The 23,541-nt window shown below is 44.0% G+C and overlaps 2 protein-coding genes across 2 annotated transcripts in view; both read left to right on the forward strand.

Annotated features, from left to right (window-relative positions):
- Nucleotides 1-954: 954 nt before the first annotated feature.
- The window catches only part of LOC124058683 (protein NLRC3-like), a 32,462-nt gene continuing 9,875 nt past the window's right edge, over nt 955-23,541 (forward strand). The window contains exons 1-4 of the mRNA XM_046388140.1: nt 955-1,701; nt 1,814-1,933; nt 3,497-3,610; nt 4,055-4,100. Coding sequence (XP_046244096.1) covers nt 1,577-1,701; nt 1,814-1,933; nt 3,497-3,610; nt 4,055-4,100 — 405 coding nt within the window. The 5' untranslated portion in view covers nt 955-1,576. The remainder of the gene's footprint in view (nt 1,702-1,813; nt 1,934-3,496; nt 3,611-4,054; nt 4,101-23,541) is intronic.
- On the forward strand, nt 10,655-11,817 carry LOC124058773 (stonustoxin subunit beta-like). Its single transcript, XM_046388313.1, has 2 exons — nt 10,655-10,811; nt 11,047-11,817. The coding sequence occupies exons 1-2, from the start codon at nt 10,718-10,720 to the stop codon at nt 11,610-11,612; spliced, it is 660 nt and encodes a 219-aa protein (XP_046244269.1). The 5' UTR covers nt 10,655-10,717; the 3' UTR covers nt 11,613-11,817.

Here is a 23,541-nt window from a genome sequence, read left to right on the forward strand (position 1 = left end):
CTCACACTTTGTTTGTTTGTTACTTTGTGATGGAGAAAAACGTTGATTACCGTAAAGATGAGAGTAGAGACGCACTTCAGTCTGTCCGTCTGTGCTGTGTGGGTCATGAGGTTTAGTCAGTTTGTTGTCTGAAAGTTTCATCAGTTTCATCCCGTCTTCACAGCATGAAGGTGAGTTTGACTGCAGTTAAAGTACTGCAGTACCTGTTTTTAAACATATTAGTATTCCAAAGTACATTTTCATGTTGAGTTTATTCACATTTCAACTGCACCAGGAAACAAGTCAGAACTTGAGCTGAGCTGACTTCACTGCTGAGAGATGAGGGACAGTCAGAACTGGTCTGACAGCCTGAACTGGTTTTTATCTTTGACTGAAACTCGATCAGCTGTTTATTCTCTGACTGTACAAAACGACACCCAGCAGTTAATCAAAGAACTCCTGCTGCTTGTTGTCTTTACCAGGAGACAAATTTAGGAAAGTTCACGTTGTGATGTCAGACACTCGAGGAGGCGGGGCTTGTGTTGTGGTCCCTGGGTTTGGGTTGTCAGGTTGGTGTCTCTCATTGGCAGGTGTGTGTCACAAACCTCCTGCTATCAGAAGTGTGAATCTTTTAACTGGTGGACCCCCGTCGTCAACAGCAGCAAAGCGTCCTTTTAGTCCTGACCCACAGACTGAATCCAAAGACTTCCAGAGTGTCTGTGAGGAAGACCTGAGGTTTCCGAAGGGAAACTTTGAACCCTGCAGTCTGGGTTTAACACTCGCCACCGTCTCTGTCAGGAAATGCTAATATGGTTTGTGTTGCTGTCGTGGGACAGGACTATCAGTCCAAGATAAGACAGCAGAGAACTTCAGTCAGGGCTTTCAGCTGGAGTTTCTGCTTCACAAGACGATAAAAATATGATGAACAAAGCAAATATGAAGACTTTCTTATTTCTTTATCGTCATGGAGCCACAGGCACCAAACTCAGGAACTGAACTATAAACCCAAACTTTGTGTTGCACATTCCTGATGATGTTTCCACTGAATCTGAGGGGCTGAGATTACAAGTTGGACAGAAAATCGATCAAAAATGTGGAGTCTGAGTGGATGTAATGAAGAATGAGAAATGTCGAGGTGGAGAACAAAAACTCGACGGTATCGAAGCTCCAAAGTGGAAGCTCTTTTCTGTTTTAGAACAAAGATGTGATGATGTTTCAGTCAGATGAATTCATGTCCTCATGTTGACTCCAGTTCCACCCAGTGATGTTAACTGTGTGAATGATGGAGAAGTTGTTGCAGCTACAAGCTTCATGATGACCATCACTGAGCTTCAGACTTTTCCACCACAGGAACTGAAGGCGGTTCTGCTTTGGTTTCCACTGTTCTCTCCTCACGTTGGGGGCGACTTCCTGCAGCTAAATGTCAGCTCAGCTCAGGATGTGATACTGAATCCAAGTTCATGTACTCTGAGGGGGAACTGAATCCAACAGCCACAACACAGAAAACACAGCAGGACGTCCACCAGCAGGACAGCAGCAGAAATCTTGTAACGTGTGATGGAGACGTTGTTGTCATGAATGTTGGAGCTCTGACAGCATGTTGTTGTGTTTGTGTGAAGGTGTGGGCTCTGCTATGAATCAGTGTGAGGAGACAGAGGAGGGAGTCCCTCCCTCTGAAACCACTCTGTGTGGGGAACCTGACAGCCAGACCAGACCTCACAGGTGAGATGAGGATCTCTAACTGTCCATGACTCTTCTCCATGTCACAGCTCAGCACTCACATCACTCCACCATCATTATTCACACTCAAAGCTCTGTGTGTGTTGTGTTGAAGCCCCGAGCAGCAGCAGAGACCAGACTGTCCTGAACCTGAACCCAGCTGTGTGTCCATGAAGAGTGACAGGTCCATGCATCAACCATTAGATTTTAAAGGACGACTTCCTTCAGAGACTCAGTAAGTCAACACAGTCCCAGTTAGCAGGAACTTTCCCATAACTTCCTGTGATCCTGGCTGCTTCAGATTCTTCTTCATTGACTTCATATTTCTTCATATTTACTCAGGAGCTGCATGAGAGCAGGTAGAGACCATCATGGATTTGTTCGGCCCCCCCACATGCTGTCCCTTCACTTTGATTGTTCCTTCTTATCAACTAAGTGGTTAAACACATCACCGTCTACATGTTACCCCTCAGTCATATCCTGTGCAGTCACAGTATTGATTTCCACTCTCAGTCAGTCGTTGATCAGCGGTTAGGGTGTCGGACCCGTAACCGGTGGATCGCTGGTTCGATTCCCCGTACCGGTGTCCATGGCTGAGGTACCCTTGAGCAAGGTACCTAACCCCCACTGCTCCCCGGGCGCTGCACGCGGTCGCCCACTGCCCCGGGTTTGCTGTGTGTGTGTGCACGTCACTTGGGTGGGTTAAAAATTTCGTTGGAGTGAGTTCCCTCCAATGACAAAATATGTCACTTTCATCTTTCATCTTATGCTGACGACATTCAACTCTATGTACCAAACACAACCAGCAGCTCTGGTGTCACACATATCCTATCATGCTTAACAGAAATCAAAAACTGGATGTCCAGCAACTTTCTGCAGTTAGACGACGCTAAATCAGAAATCATCATCATTGCACCTCCCACCCCAACTCCAGTAATGTTACCCATCTATCTTCCTGTCTTGGCACCTTGTCAAATAATGTTTGTGTTGAGGCCCACAAACTTGGTGTCATCTTCGACTCCAAGCTCTCCTTTGATACGCAAGTAACCAAGGTTGTTCAATCCTGTTTCTCACAGCTAAGACAATTCGACCGTTCCTCTCCCCACCTCTGTTTGAAACTGTCATACATGCCCTCATCTCTTCTTTTACTGTATTTTATCTAATTAATCACTGTTTGTCCTTTTCAGTTTGTATATTTTTTGTGAAGCACTTTGTAACTGTCAGTTTTGAAAAGTGCTACATACATGAAGTTATTATTATTTTTATCAAGTGAACAAAATAGACGAGGTTGGATTTTATTTTCCAGCAGCTTTTTTCAGTGTCAAAGATTCAGAGCAGTTTGTTGTTCACTCTCACTACAGAGCTGGGCTGAACAATTGAAATCAGCCAATAGCACATCTGGACTGTTGACTCCTTCAGGCTGTTCATTTGAGGTACGACATCAGGGTCAGTTAGAGTCCACATCAGAAAGCAAAGGGAGGCTTCCAGTGTGTCGTCATCACATTCACACTGAAGTCAAAATGCTGTTTGCTGACGAGCACATTAACTGTCCCCTCAGTCCTGCATGAAGGCTTGCAAATCCTCATGAGACAGAGGAGCGTCCCCTCCTGTCCTGCTGTCCTCCTGCCTTTGTCATGTCTCCCTGGAGAGCTCCTGTTCCCTCCTCTTCCTCTCTCTGACCTTCACTGAGATGCTCACATCTCCAGGAGTCGGCAGAGCTTTGAATGTTTTGTCTCCAGCTTGACCATCAAAGTGAAGCTTTGAGAGGCGCATTAGTTTGTCTGTGTGTTTCTATCAGTGTGGACCAGCAGACAGCAGACTCTCCTGTACCCAGCTGTGTGTCCATGAAGAGTGACTGGTCCATGCTTCAACCTCTTGACTTTAGAGGTGGACACGACTCTGCTGAAGGAAGGTAAGAGTTTAAAGCAGATGAGTTTGATGTTCTGCAGCTTCTCCTTCTATCAAGTCAGTCCACAAAAAGATCTACCAGGTGGTCTCAGCTTTCAGACTCCACTGGCTCCAGATTTGTCATTACAAAGTTACTGTAAGGCAGCTGCTCGGTGCTCTCAGTCTGCTGATTCCAGCAAAGCTTTTTCAAACTCATTTTGTTTCCTGTAGCTTTTTCACTTTTCTGTAAGCAGGAGATTCAGTCCACAGAAACACATCAGTTTTCCAGGAAGTTTGGATGAAACTCGTGGTTTGACCAACCAAACACTTTGTCAGCAGGTGACAGTGAGCTGCTTCTTAGACCAACCTGAAGGTGGCCTCATTGGTGCCAGAAAACTGGATCAGCTGATCCTTGAAAAGCAACAAGTGCTAAAATGTGTGTAATCATCATACGTCCTGTTTTCTCCAGAGTTCAGCAGCAACAGTCAGATGTTCTCGGTGGTCAGTCTGTCCAGCAGAATCCAGCAGACCTGGACTCCATATTCATGGTGTGTAAATGTCCAACAACAACTTTCAGCTCAGCTCCAAATCAAATCAACACAATTTTTATCTTTGTTTTATTCTTTTCCAGCATCTTGAGGAGAACGTTGTCACTTTTGTGAAGAACGAGCTGAAGAAGTTCCAGAAGGTTCTGAGTCCAGATTACCCAGAAAGCTTAGAGAGGCAGAGTGAGGATGAGGAGGTGTTGGATGGTGAGGATGAAGAGCAGAGGAGCAGCAGCAGAGACGCATTTCTGAAGATCACACTGCACTTCCTGAGGAGAATGAAGCAGGAGGAGCTGGCTGACCGTCTGCACAGCAGTAAGAGGATTTTCCACACTCCACTTTTCTCACATTAACACCAACATCCACTCACTGATTTGTTGTGTTTTCATTCAGGAACTGATGCTGCAGTTTGTCGACGTCAGCTCCAATCTGAGCTGAAGAAGAAGTATGAGTGTGTGTTTGAGGGGATTGCTAAAGCAGGAAACCCGACCCTCCTGAATCAGATCTACACAGAGCTCTACATCACAGAGGGAGGGACTGCAGAGGTCAATGAAGAACATGAGGTCAGACAGATTGAAACAGCATCCAGGAAAACCACAAGACCAGAAACAACAATCAGACAAGAAGACATCTTTAAAGCCTCACCTGGAAGAGATGGACCAATCAGAACAGTGATGACAAAGGGAGTGGCTGGCATTGGGAAAACAGTCTTAACACAGAAGTTCACTCTGGACTGGGCTGAAGACAAAGCCAACCAGGACGTCCACTTCACATTTCCATTCACTTTCAGAGAGCTGAATGTGGTGAAGGAGAAAAAGTTCAGCTTGGTGGAACTTGTTCATGACTTCTTCACTGAAACCAAAGAAGCTGGAATCTGCAGGTTTGAAGAGTTCCAGGTTGTGTTCATCTTTGACGGTCTGGATGAGTGTCGACTTCCTCTGGACTTCCACAACAATGAGATCCTGACTGATGTCACAGAGTCCACCTCAGTGGATGTGCTGCTGACAAACCTCATCAGGGGGAATCTGCTTCCCTCTGCTCGCCTCTGGATAACCACACGACCTGCAGCAGCCAATCAGATCCCTCCTGAGAGTGTTCACACGGTGACAGAGGTCAGAGGGTTCACTGACCCACAGAAGGAGGAGTACTTCAGGAAGAGATCCAGAGATGATGAGGAGCAGGCCAGCAGAATCATCTCCCACATCAAGACATCACGAAGCCTCCACATCATGTGCCACATCCCAGTCTTCGGCTGGATCACTGCTACAGTTCTGGAGGATGTGTTGAAGACCAAAGAGAGAGTAGAGCTGCCCAAGACCCTGACTGAGATGTACATCCACTTCCTGGTGGTTCAGTCCAAAGTGAAGAACATCAAGTATGATGGAGGAGATGGGACAGATCCACAGTGGAGTCCAGACAGCAGGAAGATGATTGAGTCTCTGGGAAAACTGGCTTTTGAGCAGCTGCAGAAAGGAAACCTGATCTTCTATGAATCAGACCTGACAGACTGTGGCATCGATATCAGAGCAGCCTCAGTGTACTCAGGAGTGTTCACCCAGATCTTTAAAGAGGAGAGAGGACTGTACCAGGACAAGGTGTTCTGCTTCGTCCATCTGAGCGTTCAGGAGTTTCTGGCTGCTCTTCATGTCCACCAGACATTCAACAACTCTGGTGTCAATCTGATGTCAGGAAAACCATCAACCTCCAGGTTGTCTCAATTGATCAGAAACAAACAGGAACAAACTCATCTGTACCAGAGTGCTGTGGATGAGGCTTTGCAGAGTCCAAATGGACACCTGGACTTGTTCCTCCGCTTCCTCCTGGGTCTTTCACTTCAGACCAATCAGACTCTCCTACGAGGTCTGATGACACACACAGGAAGTATCTCACAGACCAATCAGAAAACAGTCAGGTACATCAAGAAGAAGATCAGTAAGAATCTGTCTCCAGAGAGGAGCATCAATCTGTTCCACTGTCTGAATGAACTGAATGATGGTTCTCTGGTGGAGGAGATCCAACGCTACCTGAGGTCAGGAAGTCTCTCCACAGATGAACTGTCTCGTGCTCTGTGGTCAGCTCTGGTCTTCATCTTACTGTCATCAGAAGAACATCTGGACGTGTTTGAGCTGAAGAAATACTCTGCTTCAGAGGAGGCTCTTCTGAGGCTGCTGCCAGTGGTCAAAGCCTCCAACAAAGCTCTGTAAGTGAACACAGAACTGCAGATTCTGACTGGATCACATGTGACGGGTTGTTCTCAAGTAATGAATGTTTTGGTCAAACAAGACTCCAAATGTTCAGCCAACGAGCTGATGAGTTGATCAGTTGAAAAGTTGTAATTTGTTCCTACAGTTTTGTTGTACCTCCACAGATTAATGAAGCCAAGAAATGAAAGAAAATTAACATTCTCAGATTGTTATTCATCTAATGTTTAATTCTCAGAAATGCTGAATTTTTAAATTTTAATTAATTGCTTGTAGATCTCATCAATGTACCAAATAAAAATACAAGTCATCCAAAACATTTTTTGGTCGCCTCAAATCCAAGACTCCTCAAGTCTATTGTACACATCAGAAACCTTATCAGAGTTTGTCTTTATCACTAACTCTCCTTCAGGCTGAGTGGCTGTAATCTGTCAGAGAGAAGCTGTGAAGCTCTGTCCTCAGTTCTCAGCTCCCAGTCCTCTAGTCTGAGAGAGCTGGACCTGAGTAACAACCACCTGCAGGATTCAGGAGTGAAGCTGCTGTCTGCTGGACTGAAGAGTCCACACTGTCAGCTGGAGACTCTCAGGTCAGGATTAACAAGCCTCTTCATGGTTAACCATAACTGTTAAGTGTTTATGTTGTTTATTTTTGGTTTGTTATTGCAAGGTTTTTCTGTTAAATCAAGTGTGAAATCAATTCACAGTGAAATGTTTTATCATCTGTGCTGTACTTGTTGTTTAGGCTGAGTGGCTGTAATCTGTCAGGGAGAAGCTGTGAAGCTCTGTCCTCAGGTCTCAGCTCCCAGTTCTCTAGTCTGAGAGAGCTGGACCTGAGTAACAACGACCTGCAGGATTCAGGAGTGAAGCTGCTGTCTGCTGGACTGAAGAGTCCAAACTGTCAGCTGGAGACTCTCAGGTCAGGATTCAGCTTTTGTTTAACAGATGTTTGTTTAAATAATGCAGGATGATGTCACTGGTGATGCTCAGACTCTGTAGGATTTTTTTTGCAGAAGTTACTGAATTTACTGAGAAACAATGAAGTCACAACTCACTGCAAGATTATTTTGTAGCAGCAAAATTCAAGATTCAATTCAAGAATTCTGTAAATGACATGTTTTGGTTATTCACACAGAAGATGTCTGCCTGTGTGTGTGTGTGTGTGTGTGTGTGTGTGTGTGTTTGTCTCCAGGTTGTCAGGCTGTATGATCACACAGGAAGGCTGTACTTCTCTGGCCTCAGCTCTGAGATCCAACCCCTCCCATCTGAGAGAGCTGGACCTGAGCTACAATCATCCAGGAGACTCAGGAGTGAAGCTGCTGTCTGCTGGACTGGAGGATCCCCACTGGAGACTGGACACTCTCAGGTATGAACAGACAACAAGAGCTCACACACAGTTTGTCTGTCACAGTGACAAGCTGAGGACTGTTGGTTCACAGTGTGGACCAGCAGCACTGCTGATAACAGTGAAGACAGTAACTGATGTGCTGAGAGTCCCTGTCCCCACTGAGACTGACCTCCTCACTAATATCAAGTCAAGTCAAGTCAACTTTATTTGTACAGCCCATTTTTACAAGCAGTTTGTCTCAAAGGGCTTAACATAACATCAGCAACATCCTCTGCCCTTCGACCCTCACATCGACTAAGGAAAAACTCCCAGAAAAACCTTTAACAGGAAAAAATGGAAGAAAGCTCAGGGTGAGCAACAGAGGAGGGATCCCTCACCCAGGACGGGCAGACGTGCAATGGATGTTGTACAGGCAGGAAAGCAATTTACAACATGAGAAATGACATAGTAATGAAAATTATAATGAACTGCTGTAACATTCATGTATTCTTTTTTTATGTGATGTTGAGAAACACTATCCTATCAGTTCGATTTCGGCCCGTAGGGAGAACCACCCCGCCCATAGTCGGTACATAGAGGAATGACAGGCAGATGTCAACAATACACATTGGGTTGGTCATAGAGCCGGCTACAGTTCAACTTGAAGATCTGGATGGAGAGATACCTGCGGAAAGATACAGAGAGAGAGAGAGAGAGAGAGAGGGAGGGAGGGAGAGACACAAGACTACGAGGAGAACTGGACACACAGTTAGTGACATAAAATAATGAATTGTATGTTAATCTGACGAGGGGAGAGGATAGAAGAGGAGAAGGAGGAGGGGAAACTGCATGGTGGATCATGTTTGTGTCCCCCGGCAGCATAGGCCTATAGCAGCTTAGCTATGATAGAGATTTAAAGATTAACAGTTAGTCAGACCTATTCTACCTGTGGCTATATATCATGAGGTGAGTGAAACTATGCCTACCAGCCCTACACACTTTATTTGGTGCTAACTATATGCTTTACTAAACAGAAAGGTTTTAAGTTTAGTCTTAAAAGTGGAGGTGGTGTCTGCCTGTCGAACCCAGATTGGCAACTGGTTCCACAGCAGGGGTGCCTGATAGCTAAAGGCTCGTCCTCCCGTTCTACTTTTATGAATTCTGGGAACTGCAAGTAGACCTGCACTCTGTGATCTGAGTGATCTATTGGGAATATATGGGACTATTAGATCCTGCAGGTATGATGGGGCTGGTCCATTTAGGGCCTTATATGTAAGTAGGAGAATTTTAAAGTCTATTCTGAATTTTACCAGAAGCCAGTAAAGAGAAGCTAAGATGAGGGAGATATGATCCCTTTTACTGATTCCTGTTAAAACCCAATCTGCTGCATTCTGGATCAGCTGCAGGCTATTAATAGAGTAATTTGGACATCCTGACAATAGTGAGTTGCAGTAGTCCAGCCTAGAAGTAACGAAAGCATGGACAAGTTTTTCAGCATCACTCTGAGAGAGGACGCTCCTAATCTTAGCGATATTACGGAGGTGAAAGAAGGCGGTCTTAGAGGTCTGTTTAATGTGATGAATAAATGACACGTCCTGATCAAAGATAACGCCGAGGTTCCTCGCAGTCATACTGGGGGCCAAAGTAATGCCGTCCAGAGAGAGAATATTATCAGCTATTCTATTTCTAAGGTGTTTGGGGCCTAGAACAATGATCTCAGTTTTGTCTGAGTTTAATAATAAAAAATTGGAGGTCATCCAGTCCTTTATGTCCTTAAGACATGCCTGGAGTCTGGCTAACGGCTCTGTTTCTTCAGGCTTTAAGGATAAGTACAGCTGAGTGTCATCAGCATAACAATGAAAGTTTATGCCATGTTTCTGAATAATATTTCCTAGAGGGAGCATGTATAAGGTGAACAGGATTGGCCCAAGCACTGAACCTTGTGGAACACCGAGGTTAACCCTTATATGTGAAGAGGAAACATTATTAACTTGAGCAAAGTGAAATCTATCTGTTAAATATGATTTGAACCAGCATAGCGCAGTCCCTGTGATCCTAGTCTCATGTTCTAATCTGTGTAATAAAATGCTGTGATCTACAGTGTCAAAAGCAGCACTGAGATCTAGCAAAACAAGTATGGAGACAAGCCCGCGGTCTGATGCCATGAGGAGGTCATTTGTGACTTTAACCAGTGCTGATCACACCAGGATCTGCTGTCCATCATTTACTGACCACCACACACAGTCTGTGTGACAAATACAGTCAAAGAGGATATAAGAATGAAATAATATAAAGTGTTTATGAGCCGTGAAACAGAATCAAGAGGTTCAAAGTTCAGTCCTGACAATCCGTGTACCTTCCTGTCAGTCGCTTTGTGTTTTGGGAGCCTCTCTTCCATGTGGTGCTGTGCTGCATCTGGTTTCCACTCGTGTGTTTGCAGCCAGTTTCAGGACAACAGGACTCTAAATGTTCTCCATCCATCAGTGATCTTCTGCTCCAGGATGAACCCTGAGCTGTTTGCAGCTGTTCAGCTTGTTAGACGTGGACTTTCAGAAACAACAACTCTTAAACCAGCAGATTTCTTGGATCCACATGGATAACGTTAACTGCACCTCCAGCACAGCTTGTGTGTCCACTGGAAATGATGAGCGTGATGTCACACTGAACAATGAAGAGAAATCAAATGGACCTTCATGGTCTGATTAGCAGGCTGAGAAGATCTGAGACTTTATTCAACACTTAATCCTTATTTTGGTGGATTGTGTCCATACCACATCTACTTCCTGTCTGTTCGTCCTGAACAGGGATCCCTCCTCTGTCTCCACTGACTTGAGTAGTTTTTAGATGGACACTATAAATGATATTTTGAGTTTTGTATCTTTGACTGTTTTCTTTTCTTGACTTTTTGGATGTTTCCTTTTTGTCTGAGCTTTTTCTTCTTCTCTTGTTGTTTTCTTCTGAATGTTTGATGTCAAGTTGAACTGAGTCTGTGTATGAAATGTGTTTTCTAAATGCAGCTGTTTTGTCTTCATGGTGGATCTGAGTGAAGGTTGATGAAGATTGATGAGGAAGCTTCTGAAGGTTCATTCTGACTTTGTTTCTTCCTCCAGGGTGGAACATGGTGGACAGCAGTGGCTGAAACCTGGTCTGAGGAAGTGTAAGTGTGTGTTGACTTTGATTGATGAAAACAAGGCAGCACATGTTAAAGTAGTTTCAGTCTAAAGCTTGTGTATCTGCATTCAGCTCTCAGTTTGATAGAAGATCCAACAAGATGAGTCAGTGTGAAGTTTTGATCTAATGAACAGTCAGTCTGTTAATGAAGCAACAAATGAAGCCATCAGGTGTGTTAGATGATAAACTGCTGCTGTATTGTGTCTTGTTCTCTCCATCAGGGGCCTGTGAACTCACAGTGGACACAAACACAGTAAACACAAACCTCAAACTGTCTGACAACAACAGGAAGGTGACAGCAGTGATGGAGAAGCAGCCTCATCCTGATCATCCAGAGAGGTTTGACTGCAGGTCTCAGCTGCTGTGTAGACCTGGACTGACTGGTCGCTGCTACTGGGAGGTCGAGTGGAGTGGAGGAGTTGAGATATCAGTGACTTACAGAGGAATCAGAAGGAAAGGAAAGACTGCTGACTGTGTGTTTGGATGGAATAATCAGTCCTGGAGTCTGAGGTGCTCTGATGTTGTTGGTTTCTCTGTCTGTCACAATAACAGAAGAACAGACCTCCCCTCCTCCTCCTCCTCCTCCTCCTCTTCCTCCTCCTCTGTCTCTCACAGAGTTGCAGTGTATGTGGACTGTCCTGCTGGCACTCTGTCCTTCTACAGAGTCTCCTCTGACACACTGATCCACCTCCACACCTTCAACACCACATTCACTCAACCTCTTTATGCTGGATTTCGGTTTGGGTTCTGGTCATCAGGTTCCTCAGTGTCTCTGTGTTCAGTGTAGGAGGGAGAGTCTCCTCCTGTTAGAGAAACACACACACACACACACACACACACAGTTTGAAATAACTTGAAAACATTTTAAATCTGTTTTCATTCAGGTTTTGTAACAAAGATTTTAGTTTGATGTTTTCTGTACTTTACAATCTGAACTGATTTCTCACATAAATCAGCGTGTTTATCCAATAAAATCAGGTTCCAGACTCTCACATCATCTAAAGATTTTTTCCTGATCACTTTGATATTAATGTTGATGTTATTGGTGTGTAATTGATCCTGGGAAGGTTGAAAGCTGTCAGAAATCCTTCAGAGTCATTTCCACAGTAAATCTGTGTATATGAATGGATGGAGGTGAGTGTCAGTGTTCCAGGGATATAAGAAACATGTTGATGAGACATTCTGACACTTCTGTCAAAAATCAACTCATATTGTAAAACATCAAAATGTTCATTTTCATGCATTTTGTCTTTCTTCTTCACTTCTGCTGTTTGTCTTAAATTTGGGCTGAATGAGACGTTTTTAGCACTACACTTCCCATCATTCTTTGGGTGATGTAACAGGAAGTGTAGTGTTGCAGTGGAGTCAGTCGCTGTGTGTCTGTAGTTGCTCCACTTCCCCTCAGGCCCTGGTACTACAGAACAGCATCCGTCACACAGAGGCCACTTGGAGAGCAGAGGGAAAGTGGAGGGTGGAGGAGCAGGGAGTCCAATCCAGTGAACTTGTCCTTGTCCACTCTGAGCCAGCAGATGGACCAGCAGTTGTCTCCTCAGAGCTTCAGCTGACTGCTGGCACTTTGGATGATGTTTTAATTGTTGTGCTGCTTTGCTGTCAGGTCAGTTTGCACTGCTGGTACTGCAGATAATAAAACACTGATTAGAATATTGATTAGTCTGTTGGTGTTTTTCTGGAACATTTTCTCATTTTTCCTTTTCCTGTTTTATTGTGTGCTTGTTTGTGTGTGTTTTATTGTAACTTTTGTGTCTTTGCACTTCCTGTCCTCATGTGACTTTGAGCTGGTAGCAGTAAGTCTGCGTCCATATTATATGCCTGCAGAATTTTCCAACCCCATAATGGTGGTCGTCTACATTCCTCCTGCCGCCAGTGCATCATGGGCTGTTGATGTCATCAAGTCTGCGACCACCAGACTTCAGACTCTGCACCCTGATTCCCTCCCTTCAATTCAATTTTATTTAAAGTGCCAATTCATAACACAGTTATCTCAAGACACTTTACAGGTGTTCAAACAACAACAACAACAAAAAACAACCAAAAAGAAGAGAATCAGACAGGAACAGGTCCCAGGGCAAAACCCCACACTGAGTCAGCATTTGGCGAGGAAAACTTCCTTTTAACAGGCAGAAACCTCAAGCAGAACCAGAGTCAGTGTAGACGGCCTTCTGCTGTGACCGCCTGGGAGGGAGAGGGGGGAGAGGAGAGACAGGGAGGATAGAGAGAACAGCACAGAGCAGGAGCAGCAGGATCCGGGCAGGGCCATGGAGAGGGTTATGGATCCAACAGCACTATCAGTACAGAAGGCAGGGCCATAGAGGGCTCAGGATCCAGCAGCGGCACCAGGCCTCAGGAGGGCGGGGTAGGAGATTCTGGATCCAGCAACATGCTCCAGAAGTGCTGAGAAAAGATGGAGCACAAGAGCTCCGGGGGAGAGGACCAGTTAGTGCTGTACCAGTGATGGGACATGATGAGTGAGTCCTCCTGCTCTGAAAGCTCAGTGTCTAAGGATCTCCCCCAGCTATCTAAACCTATAGCAGCATAACTAGGGGTTGGTCCAGGCAGAGCCTGAACAGTCCTAACTATAGGCTTTGTCAGAAAGGAGGGTTTTAAGTCTACTCTTAAACATAGAGAGGGTGTCTGCCGCCTGGACTGAGGCTGGTAATTGGTTCCACAGAAGAGGAGCTTGATAACTGAAGGCCCTGGCTCTGTCATGTTCCCTGCCTGATTCCTGTCTGCTCTGCTCCTCCCCCGTTTGTGTGCACCTGATCACTGATTGTTTCTCCCTCACCTGTCTCTAATCACTCCCCATTAGTCCTGCATATATACCCTCTTGTGTCTTGTCTCGTTGCCAGTTCGTCGATGTTCACAGCCTCACGTACCAGCGTTCATTCACAGTCATAGTCATAGCTTCATAGTGTTTGATCCCTGCTAGTTTTTTGACCTCGTCTTTCGCCTCACATTTTGGATACCTTTGTCTGGTTTGACTGCCTCTCTGTGTACCGACCTCTGCCTGGAATTAACCTTGTTTTCTGCTCCACTGATTTGAGTCGTGCTTTTGAGTCCCAGTGTCGCCTAGCCAAGTTCCTGACAGGCTCCATATTTATATTTGGAGATTCGTGGTATTACCAGTAAGTCTTAATCTAATGAACGCAGCACCCTAGAGGGCTGATATGGTTCAATGAGATCAGTGATATATGATGGTGCCAGACCATGCATGGCTTTGTAGGTTAGGAGGAGGATCTTAAATTCTACTCTAAATTTTACTGGAATGTAGAGAGGCCAGCACAGGTGAAATGTGGTCACGCCTCTTAGTTTTAGTCAGGACACGAGCTGCAGAGTTTTGAATGAGCTGCAGAGTCCTGAGGGACTTTTTAGGGCATCCTGACAAAAGAGAGTTACAGTAATCCAGCCAAGAGGTAACAAAAGCATGGATGCAATTTCCCAGCCTGGGATCAATAAAGTATAACTATCTACAGTGGTATGAAAAAGTTTGGGCACCCCTGATCATTTTCAGGATTTTCCTTTATAAATCATTGGTTGTTCGGATCAGCAATTTCAGTTAAATATATCATATAGCAGACAAACACAGTGATATTTCAGAAGTGAAATGAAGTTTATAGAATTAACAGAAAGTGTGCAATAATTACTTAAACAACATTAGGCAGGTGCATAAATTTGGGCACCCTTGTTGTTTTATTGATTTGAGTACCTTTAGCACTAATTATTGGAACACAAAGTTTGTTTGGTAAGCTCATTGACCCTTGACCTACATACACAGGTGAATCCGATCATGAGAAAGGGTATTTCAGGTGGCCAGTAGCAAGTTGTTCTCCCTTTTGCATCTTCTCTGAGGAGTGGCAACATGGGAGCCTCAAAACAACTCTCAAATGACCTGAAAACAAAGATTGTCCAACATCATGGTTTATGGGAAGGATACAAAAAGCTGGCTCAGAGATTTAAGCTATCAGTTTCCACTGTGAGGAACATAGTGAGGAAATGGAAGACCACAGGCACAGTCCTAGTTAAGGCCCGGAGTGGCAGGCCAAGAAAAATCTCTGATAAGCAGAGGCGAGGAATGGTGAGAACGGTCAAACTCAACCCACAGACCAGCTCCAAAGACCTACAACATGATCTTGCTGCAGGTGGTGTCACTGTGCATCGTTCAACTATTCAGCGCACTTTGCACAAGGAGATGCTGTATGGGAGAGTAATGCGGCGGAAGCCTTTTCTACGCACATGCCACAAACAGAGTCGCTTGAGGTATGCTAAAGCACATTTGGACAAGCCAGCTTCCTTTTGGAATAAGGTGCTGTGGACTGATGAATGTAAAATTGAGTTATTTGGACATAACAAGGGGCGGTATGCATGGCGGAAGAAGAACACAGCATTCCAAGACAAACACTTGCTACCCACAGTAAAATTTGGTGGTGGTTCCATCATGCTGTGGGGCTGTGTGGCCAGTGCAGGTACTGGCAATCTTGTAAAAGTTGAAGGTCGCATGGATTCCAGTCAGTATCAGCAGATTCTTGCCAACAATGTTCAAGAATCAGTGACAAAGTTGAAGTTGCGCCGGGGCTGGATACTTCAACAAGACAACGACCCCAAACACTGCTCAAACTCTACAAAGGCATTCATGCAGAGGAACAACTACAACGTTCTGGAATGGCCATCTCAGTCCCCAGACCTGAACATTATTGAAAATCTGTGGTGTGATTTAAAGCGGGCTGTCCATGCTCGGAAACCATCAAACCTGACTGAACTGGAGATTTTTTGTAAAGAAGAATGGTCAAAAATACCTTCAACCAGACTCCAGACCCTCATTGGAAGCTATAGGAAGCGTTTAGAGGCTGTTATTTCTGCCAAAGGAGGATCTACGAAATATTGATGTCATTTTTCTGTTGTGGTGCCCAAATTTATGCACCTGCCTAATGTTGTTTAAGTAATTATTGCACACTTTCTGTTAATCCTATAAACTTCATTTCACTTCTGAAATATCACTGTGTTTGTCTGCTATATGATATATTTAACTGAAATTGCTGATCCGAACAACCAATAATTTATAAAGGAAAATCCTGAAAATGATCAGGGGTGCCCAAACTTTTTCATACCACTGTATCTATCTATCTATCTATGAGCTTCTCAGCAGCATCTAAGGAAAGGACATGTATGATTTTTGCAATGTTACGAAGGTGGAAGTATGCAGTTCTCGAGATTTGCTTTATGTGAGTGTTGAAAGACAAGCCCTGATCAAAGCTAACACCCAGGTTCTTTACAATGGTGCTGGAGGCAGGAGCTAGTCCGTCATGAAAGGCTATATCATTAGCGAAAGATTGTCTCAGGTGTTTTGGACCAACTAGGAGAACCTTGTCTGAGTTCAACAGAAGAAAGTTGTGGGTCATCCAGGACTTAATATCTGCAACACAGGATTGCAATTGTGTTAGCTGATTGCTTTCATCTGGCTTCATTGATAAATACAGTTGGGTGTCGTCAGCATAACAGTGAAAATTTATAGAGTGCTTTCTGATCACATTGCCTAGTGGCAATCTCTGGGGATTTTAACCATGTCAGTCTGGAATCAGCTCTGCCCGCCTTCAAACAGTATGTTGACTGCAGCACGAGGGAAAATCCAACTCTGGACTTAGCTGTACACTAATGTCAAGGAGGCATACAAAGCCTCTCTGCATCTTCATTCACTCCCACTCTTCGACAGTTAAAAGCAAAAGGACAACAACTTGAAAGACTCTGCAGGAAAACTGGTCTCACTGTGCACACGGACATGTACTCTTACCACATTCTCCACTACAAAGACTGCATTTCTAAAGTCAAATCCATCTTCTTCTCTGGTTTAATTAGTTCAATGACGGAAACTCCAGAGCCCTTTTGTCCCTCCTTACAAACATTACAAAACCTCCAGATTCCCTTCCTCCTCACCTTTACTCCTCTGATTTCTGTAATACTATGGTATCATTTTTCTTTTCAAAAATCAAACATATCCACCAGCAACTTACACCCACCTCTGCTCCAAATTCACCTGCCCCAGTCCTATCTGTCCCCACCCATTCACTCTGAGCATTCACCCTACTCTCAGTCAACGAAATTACCAAACTTATTCAAAAATCCTCAACCTGCCAATGAGAATGTGAAAAAACAACTCAAACAACAATAATTTATATGAACAATTCCAGTCTGGTTTCCGTCCCCTCCATAGCCTTGAAACAGCACTTTTCAAAATCACTAATGACCTCCTCCTCACTGCTGACTCCGATTCATGATCCATTCTCCTCCTACAAAACTGTTGTTCATCGTTTACCTTCTCCCACTCGGTCACATTTTCGGCAAACATCAAATCCACTTTCACTGATATGCGGACGACACCCTGCTCTACTTTTCAACCAAACCCAACTCCACACTCCCACCTTCCTCCCTGACCAATTCCCTCCTTGAAACAAAATCCTGGTTTACCTCAAACTTCCTCAAATTATTAATTAAAATTATTAATTTCTTCTGACAGGCACAAAATCCACATTAAACAAAGTCCATAACTTCTCTGTTCCCATCAATGACTCCACCATCTCCCCCTCCCCTCAGGTAAAAAGTCTGGGGGTCAACCTTGACAGCACTCTCTCCTTCATCTATCACATAGAGCGTTCAGAGGAGGCATAAGAAATTAAGGAAACTAAGGAGGAGAGGCAGCCAGTTACCGCTACCTGCAATTGCGCTGTCAAATGTGCGATCACTTCTGAATAAAACAGAGGAACTTTCCACCTTATTAAAATTTGATCAGGACAACTGATAGATCAGCCTCTTCTTTTTCACTGAGACCTGGCTTACCGAGGACACAGACCCGCAACTGGATGGCTTTAACATCATTCGCTATGACAGGGATGCATCGAAAACCAGGAAATCATTTGGGGGCGGGCTCTGCATAGCTGTACAGTAAGTGGGTCACAAACTTTACATTGAGAGAGACTGAGAGCTGTAAGCACTACTAGCTGCTGACAGTGTCTTTCAGGTCGCATAATTTACCCCGAGAGTTCGCTCAGCTGACTGTGATTTTAGCATACATCCCAGAACCGGATTTTAACATGACAGCAGAGCAGATAGTCGACAGCTACCACAGAGCTGCCAATCAGACCGGAGCGCAGCCTGTGTTTCTCCGAGGGGATTTTAACCACTGTGACGTCACGTCACATCTGCCCGATCTGGAACAACATGTCACCACTCTCACCAGAATGAATAATATATTGGACCTATGCTATGGAGGTATCCCAAACCCATATGTATCAAAGCCACGCCGCCCTCTCTGCCAGTCAGATCAAAACGTCATCCTGCTGCTACCAAAATACAGATCACAGCTAAAAACAGGGGAGAAAATAACAAAAATGATTACAGTTTGGAATAGTGAAGCAACCGACACACTCAGGGGTTGCTTCAAACTCACAGACTGGGACTTGTTTTTCAGTGACTGTGGCAGGGATTTGAATTCACTGACAGATGTACTGAGCTCATATATTTCATTCTGTGAGGACACTGTCACTCCCACCAAATAATAACCATCTATCCATCCATCCATTTTCTATACCGCTTTATCCGTCAGGGTCGCGGGGGAGCTGGAGCCTATCCCAGCTGGCTATGGGCGAAAGGCGGGGTTCACCCTGAACCGGTCGATAATAACCATCTACCCCAACAATAAAAAATAGTTCACCAAAGACATGAAGAAAAGAGATTTCTTCAGGGGGACAAGCAGAAGGTCAGAGAACTGGAGAGGGAGTTCAGGAGACAGTCTGCCCTTGCAGAAACAACTATGCTGCCCTCGCACTGCGTTCCAGTCTGCTTGCAGAACTAGAATGGTCGAGATCCCAATAAATCAACAAGGCGTTCTTTTCTTGTTTTTACTGATCTTCAGTCACTCGTACATTCACTTGTATACTTTTGTAAAACTGCAACAAAATACAGAAATAAAGATACATAAATTCCACGTAATAAATGTGTGTTATATTCAACAGAAATGCTATTGACAGAGCTCCGAGTAAAGAGCTATTTTTAGCCTGCACGTTCGTGACGAGAGCTAGCATGACTAGCCGCTAAACATGAATAACAATCATTACATCCAGAGCCAGAAAAACTAACGTAATCCAGTCAAAATCAGTGTAGTTCCACCTTATATCACAAGCTAACACAAAATATCTACTTACAGACAAATAATGTCCAAGGCTCCAGTGTGTATGTCGAACGTAAATGCAGCAATGAAACTCGTGGCAATTCACTGAATACAAGAGTAGGAAACTAAACAGGAAGCTTAACTTACGCAGTTAGCGCAGTTGCGCATAACGCCCACACGGTGGCAGTATTTCCTAAGCTAAATCAGCTAAATTAAACTAAGTCTGATATAAGTCAATATAATGCATATATAATATAAGTCAATATAATGCATGACTTCTTATGGAAGGCAGAATAACAACTATAGGAAAAAAGCAGAGGAGAAACTAATATCTGGGAATGTGAGGGAGGCGTGGCAAGGATTAAATATCATGATGGGTCATGTCACCAAACCAGTTGCAACTGGCTGCACAGACCCTGCCTCATTTGCAGAAGAACTGAACACCTTCTTCAGTAGGTACAATCAAAACAAAGCATCAGAAGGCTTTAGCTTTAACAGTCAGACCAACAATCAACTCCTTACTGTTGATGAGCAGCTGGTGACCTCCATCTTACAAAAAGTAAACCCGCACAAAGCCTCTGGTCCTGACAGGTTCAGGAGCAGGATGCTCAAAGGGCTGCACAGCTGGGTGCAGTCATCAGCAGATTGTTTCAGCTTCTTCTGGACTTACTACCTCAACTTCTTCCCTGGAGTCCTTGTGCTTTCTTGTCCCGCAGATTCCTGTCGTCCTGCTCAAAACCTGCTGCGATTACTACTGTTTAGTCATAATCTGATTTAAATCTGTTACGACTCAGTACAGCTACTACCATTATTGTCACACCCCCCCCCCCCCCCCCTCTCAACCCAACCGGTCAAGGCAGATGGCCGCCCTCGGTCTACTCTGAGGTTTCTGCCTTCTAAAAGGCAGTTTTTCCTCGCCACTGTCCTCAAGGGGGATGTTGGGCTCTCTCTATTTACAGTTTAATTAAAGAGTTTGGTCTCGACCTGCTCAAATTGGAAAGTGTCATGAGGTAACGTTTGTTGTGAATTGGCGCTATAAAAATAAACTGAATTGAACTGAATTGAACTGAATTGAATTGACTCTGGTTGTGTTCCCAATCAGTGGAAGGAGTCCTCGGTAATCCCTATCCCCTAAAAGACATGTGCTAAAGACACTAAATCAGAATCAAAATCATCTTTATTGCCATGTAAGTGAAGAGGTTTCACATTACTAGCAATTTGTCTTGGTGATTGGTGCAAACATAGAACGTAAAAACAAGTAACATATAATAGTAGAATAAGATAAAATTAAATAGAAGGTAATAGGTAGAAGGTAAAAAAGTAGAAGGTAGAAGGTAAAACAAAATAAAATAAGATAAGTAAAATAAATATGGTTGTGGAGGTAGTACAAAGACTTCAGGCCTGTGGCCCTCACATCAGTATTGTCTAAATGTACGAAGAAAGGTGTGTGTGATTTAATGTCACACATGCTGTCCGAAAAACTGGATCCTCTCCAGTTTGCCTATAGGGCAAAACGAGGTGTAGAGGATGTGAGTCTGACTCTCTAAAACACTGATGCAGCAAACATGGACTCTGCATGACCACACACTCGGATTTTATTTCTGGATTTTCCCTCAGCTTTTAACACTGTAAACCCTGACACTCTGCTGCACTGCCTCCTGGACTCACAGATCCACCCAATATTGATTTCATGGATAAGAGACCTTTTAACGGACAGACCTCAGCAGGTGTTTTTAAATGGTGTCAAGTCCAGTAAACTGGTTTTAAACACAGGGCTCCCACAAGGTTGTGTTTTATCCACGATTCTGTTGTCTGTCTACACCAATAACATCACTTGTAGCTGGGAGGGATTGAGTCTTTTAAAATATGCTGATGACATGGCCCTGGTGGCCCACATGGACAGTATGGAGGCTCTCACTCAGTACCGACTCGCGGTGGATGACCTGGTCACAACTTTGAGTGAGAAATCATTTGAACTGAATATTTCAAAGACAAAGGAGGTTGTGCTGTGTGGGCAGAGACAGAGAAGCAACTACATCTCAGCTTTTTAAACCTTTATCTATTCAGGGAGAGCAGTTTGAACAGGTGGAGTGCTTTAAGTATCAGGGGACACAGATGGACACCCACCTGTCCTTCCAAATGCACTCAGACTCAATCTACAATAAAGCACTCCTGCACCTCCATCTTCTCAGGAAGCTAAAGAATTTTAATGTCAGGAAAAATATCTTAATCATGGTCTACAGGTCACTTATAGAATCCATTCTCACCTTTACTATCACATCCTGGTACAACTTCCTCACCAGTAAACAGAAAACAAAACTCTCACGGATCACAGATCGAGCTGGAAAAATACTTGGTTCACCACAAACTCCACTGTCCCATCTGTATGAGCGCTCTGTGATCAGGAAAGCCACCCTGATCACAGAGGAACCCCCTCATCCCCTCCAACATTCCTTCAGTCTTCAGTCACGGATTTTACAAGTTTTTCAAATGCTGTAAATCCTGGTGGCACCGGAGGGTCTGACTAACGCTTGGAACCATCAGTCCCACCTCATAAGGCTGCAATAGAAACGTTGTCCACTAATCCAGTAAATAGTTCAAACTTTAGGTATGACTCGGCGGTGGGATTGTCTCCAGTACACTCAGCTCAGCGGGTACAGAAAATGGAGGGATGGATGGTCGTCCATGTGTGCAGACGGCTCAGTCTGAAGCAGACAGCTGAACGGATCGTGGGATGTGAGGTGATCTCTGACAGCCAACAGAGGAAGTTCTGTGTGGTACAGTCGTCACCCTGTGGTGGAGATGAGCTACTGCAGGACTACAGTCAGTGTTGATAGTTACATTGTTTGTCATTTGTTTCTAATGTTGAGGAGCATTAAGTTAGAACAGCCTGACTGGAACCACTGAGTCGTGTCCAATATCAAGGATTAATGGACACCCTGCAGCCAATCAGGTGCAGAATCAGAAGTCTTTATTGTCATTGTATTGGTGCCTACAACGAAAGTGGTTTTCACCAGTATTCACCCAGACCGCAGTGTAAGATACTTTATGAAACTAAGAAGTTAAAATCAGCTACAACTTAACCAACTTTAAAATCTTTTTTACATGTTAAAGAAGCAGTAATGATGATGTTAGATGACACAAAATAATTCCTTTAAGTTTTGATGCTGATGATTCTCTCACCTGAGCTTGTGTTTTTGAGCAGGACTTTAAAACGTTAAAAAGTAAAAATGTGATCACGCAGATTAAACAGAAGATGTAAACATATCAAGTAAAAACACAAATGAAGACTGAGACATGACAGAACGTGAACATTATTTTATTGTTCTTCTCTACTTGTCGCAGCTGTTGGTTGAATGTATGCCTGATGTAATGTCTCCCCCTGCTGGTGTCAGCCTGTCAGCACAGGTGATGGACACAACAAGTGAGACACCTGGCAGGTCGAAGTCTGGTGGGTTGAAGACTCAAAACTCCACAACCTTACAAAGTGGGAACTTTTGAAAAGCACAGCTGAGAAACAGAATTTAGTCCTCATCCCAGAGGCGCTGTTAGATCCACAGTCTGTGGTCTCAAATGAGCTAACAAGTTAGCATATTCAAGAGACAAACTACATTAGTTCCGCTTCAAGTTTCATAGTTTCTCTGAGACATACAACATGTTATTAATTACAGTCATGTTCATTAACAAAGAAAAAAGTTGAATTATTTTTAAACTCAAAACTGTTTATGAGCTAAACTTCAACTGACTGTGACTGGAAGGAAGTTTGAATTCAGAGAACAGCTTTGATGATATTATCTTTATTATCTTGATTTATTTATTTATTCAATCATTTCTGATATTCATGTGATCATGTATTATTGAGTGATTGGCTGAAAGAAAAAATAATTTAATGACTGAATGTAACTTTGCCGAGTTGCTTTTATTGTGAAATCGGTGTTACCACAGTGTCTCGAGGCACTTGAAAAGCCGTCTGCTCTGGTCTGCCTTCAGGTGAGGCGCAACAGGAAGTTTGTGTTACTTTCACTTTCTCTCAGATGCTGACGCAGATTATTTAGTGGCTCCGCACTCAAAGGTAAACGTGTGTTTTTCTCTCTGTTGTTCTCTAATGACTCGTGTTATGTGACTGTTTGTGCCTTCCGGTACTTTGACTCGATCCTCAGAGTCCAAAGTGTTTGAATGTGTGGCAGGAGTCGAGTCTGTCGGCCGACACGACCGACCGCTCGGCTCTTGTGCATTTTAGCAGAAGACGTTTGAAAGAGTGAAAAGCGGCTTCAACTGTGATGCTAACAGCTGCTAACAGTCAGGAATCAGCGGGAAAGCTTGTTTATTCTCACACTTTGTTTGTTTGTTACTTTGTGATGGAGAAACTACGGAAGTCAAGGAAGTCAAGTTCATTACCGTAAAGATGAGAGTAGAGACGCACTTCAGTCTGTGCTGTGTGGGTCATGAGCTCCAGCTAGTGGACTGACAGAACCAGACTGGTTTCATGTTTCTACACTTGGATGTTAAAGTTTGAACGGGGCTTCACTTTAACTTTGTG

This window comes from Scatophagus argus, chromosome 5 (genome assembly GCF_020382885.2).
Source record: "Scatophagus argus isolate fScaArg1 chromosome 5, fScaArg1.pri, whole genome shotgun sequence".
NCBI classification, from domain to species: Eukaryota; Metazoa; Chordata; class Actinopteri; family Scatophagidae; genus Scatophagus; species Scatophagus argus.

Bases quoted from the DNA above. Each gene is read 5' to 3' on its own strand.
- LOC124058773 (XM_046388313.1), top strand. From the start codon at position 10,718: ATGAGGAAGCTTCTGAAGGTTCATTCTGACTTTGTTTCTTCCTCCAGG. The intron at 10,812-11,046 runs GTAAGTGTGTGT...TCTCTCCATCAG, and splicing joins GAAACCTGGTCTGAGGAAGT to GGGCCTGTGAACTCACAGTG.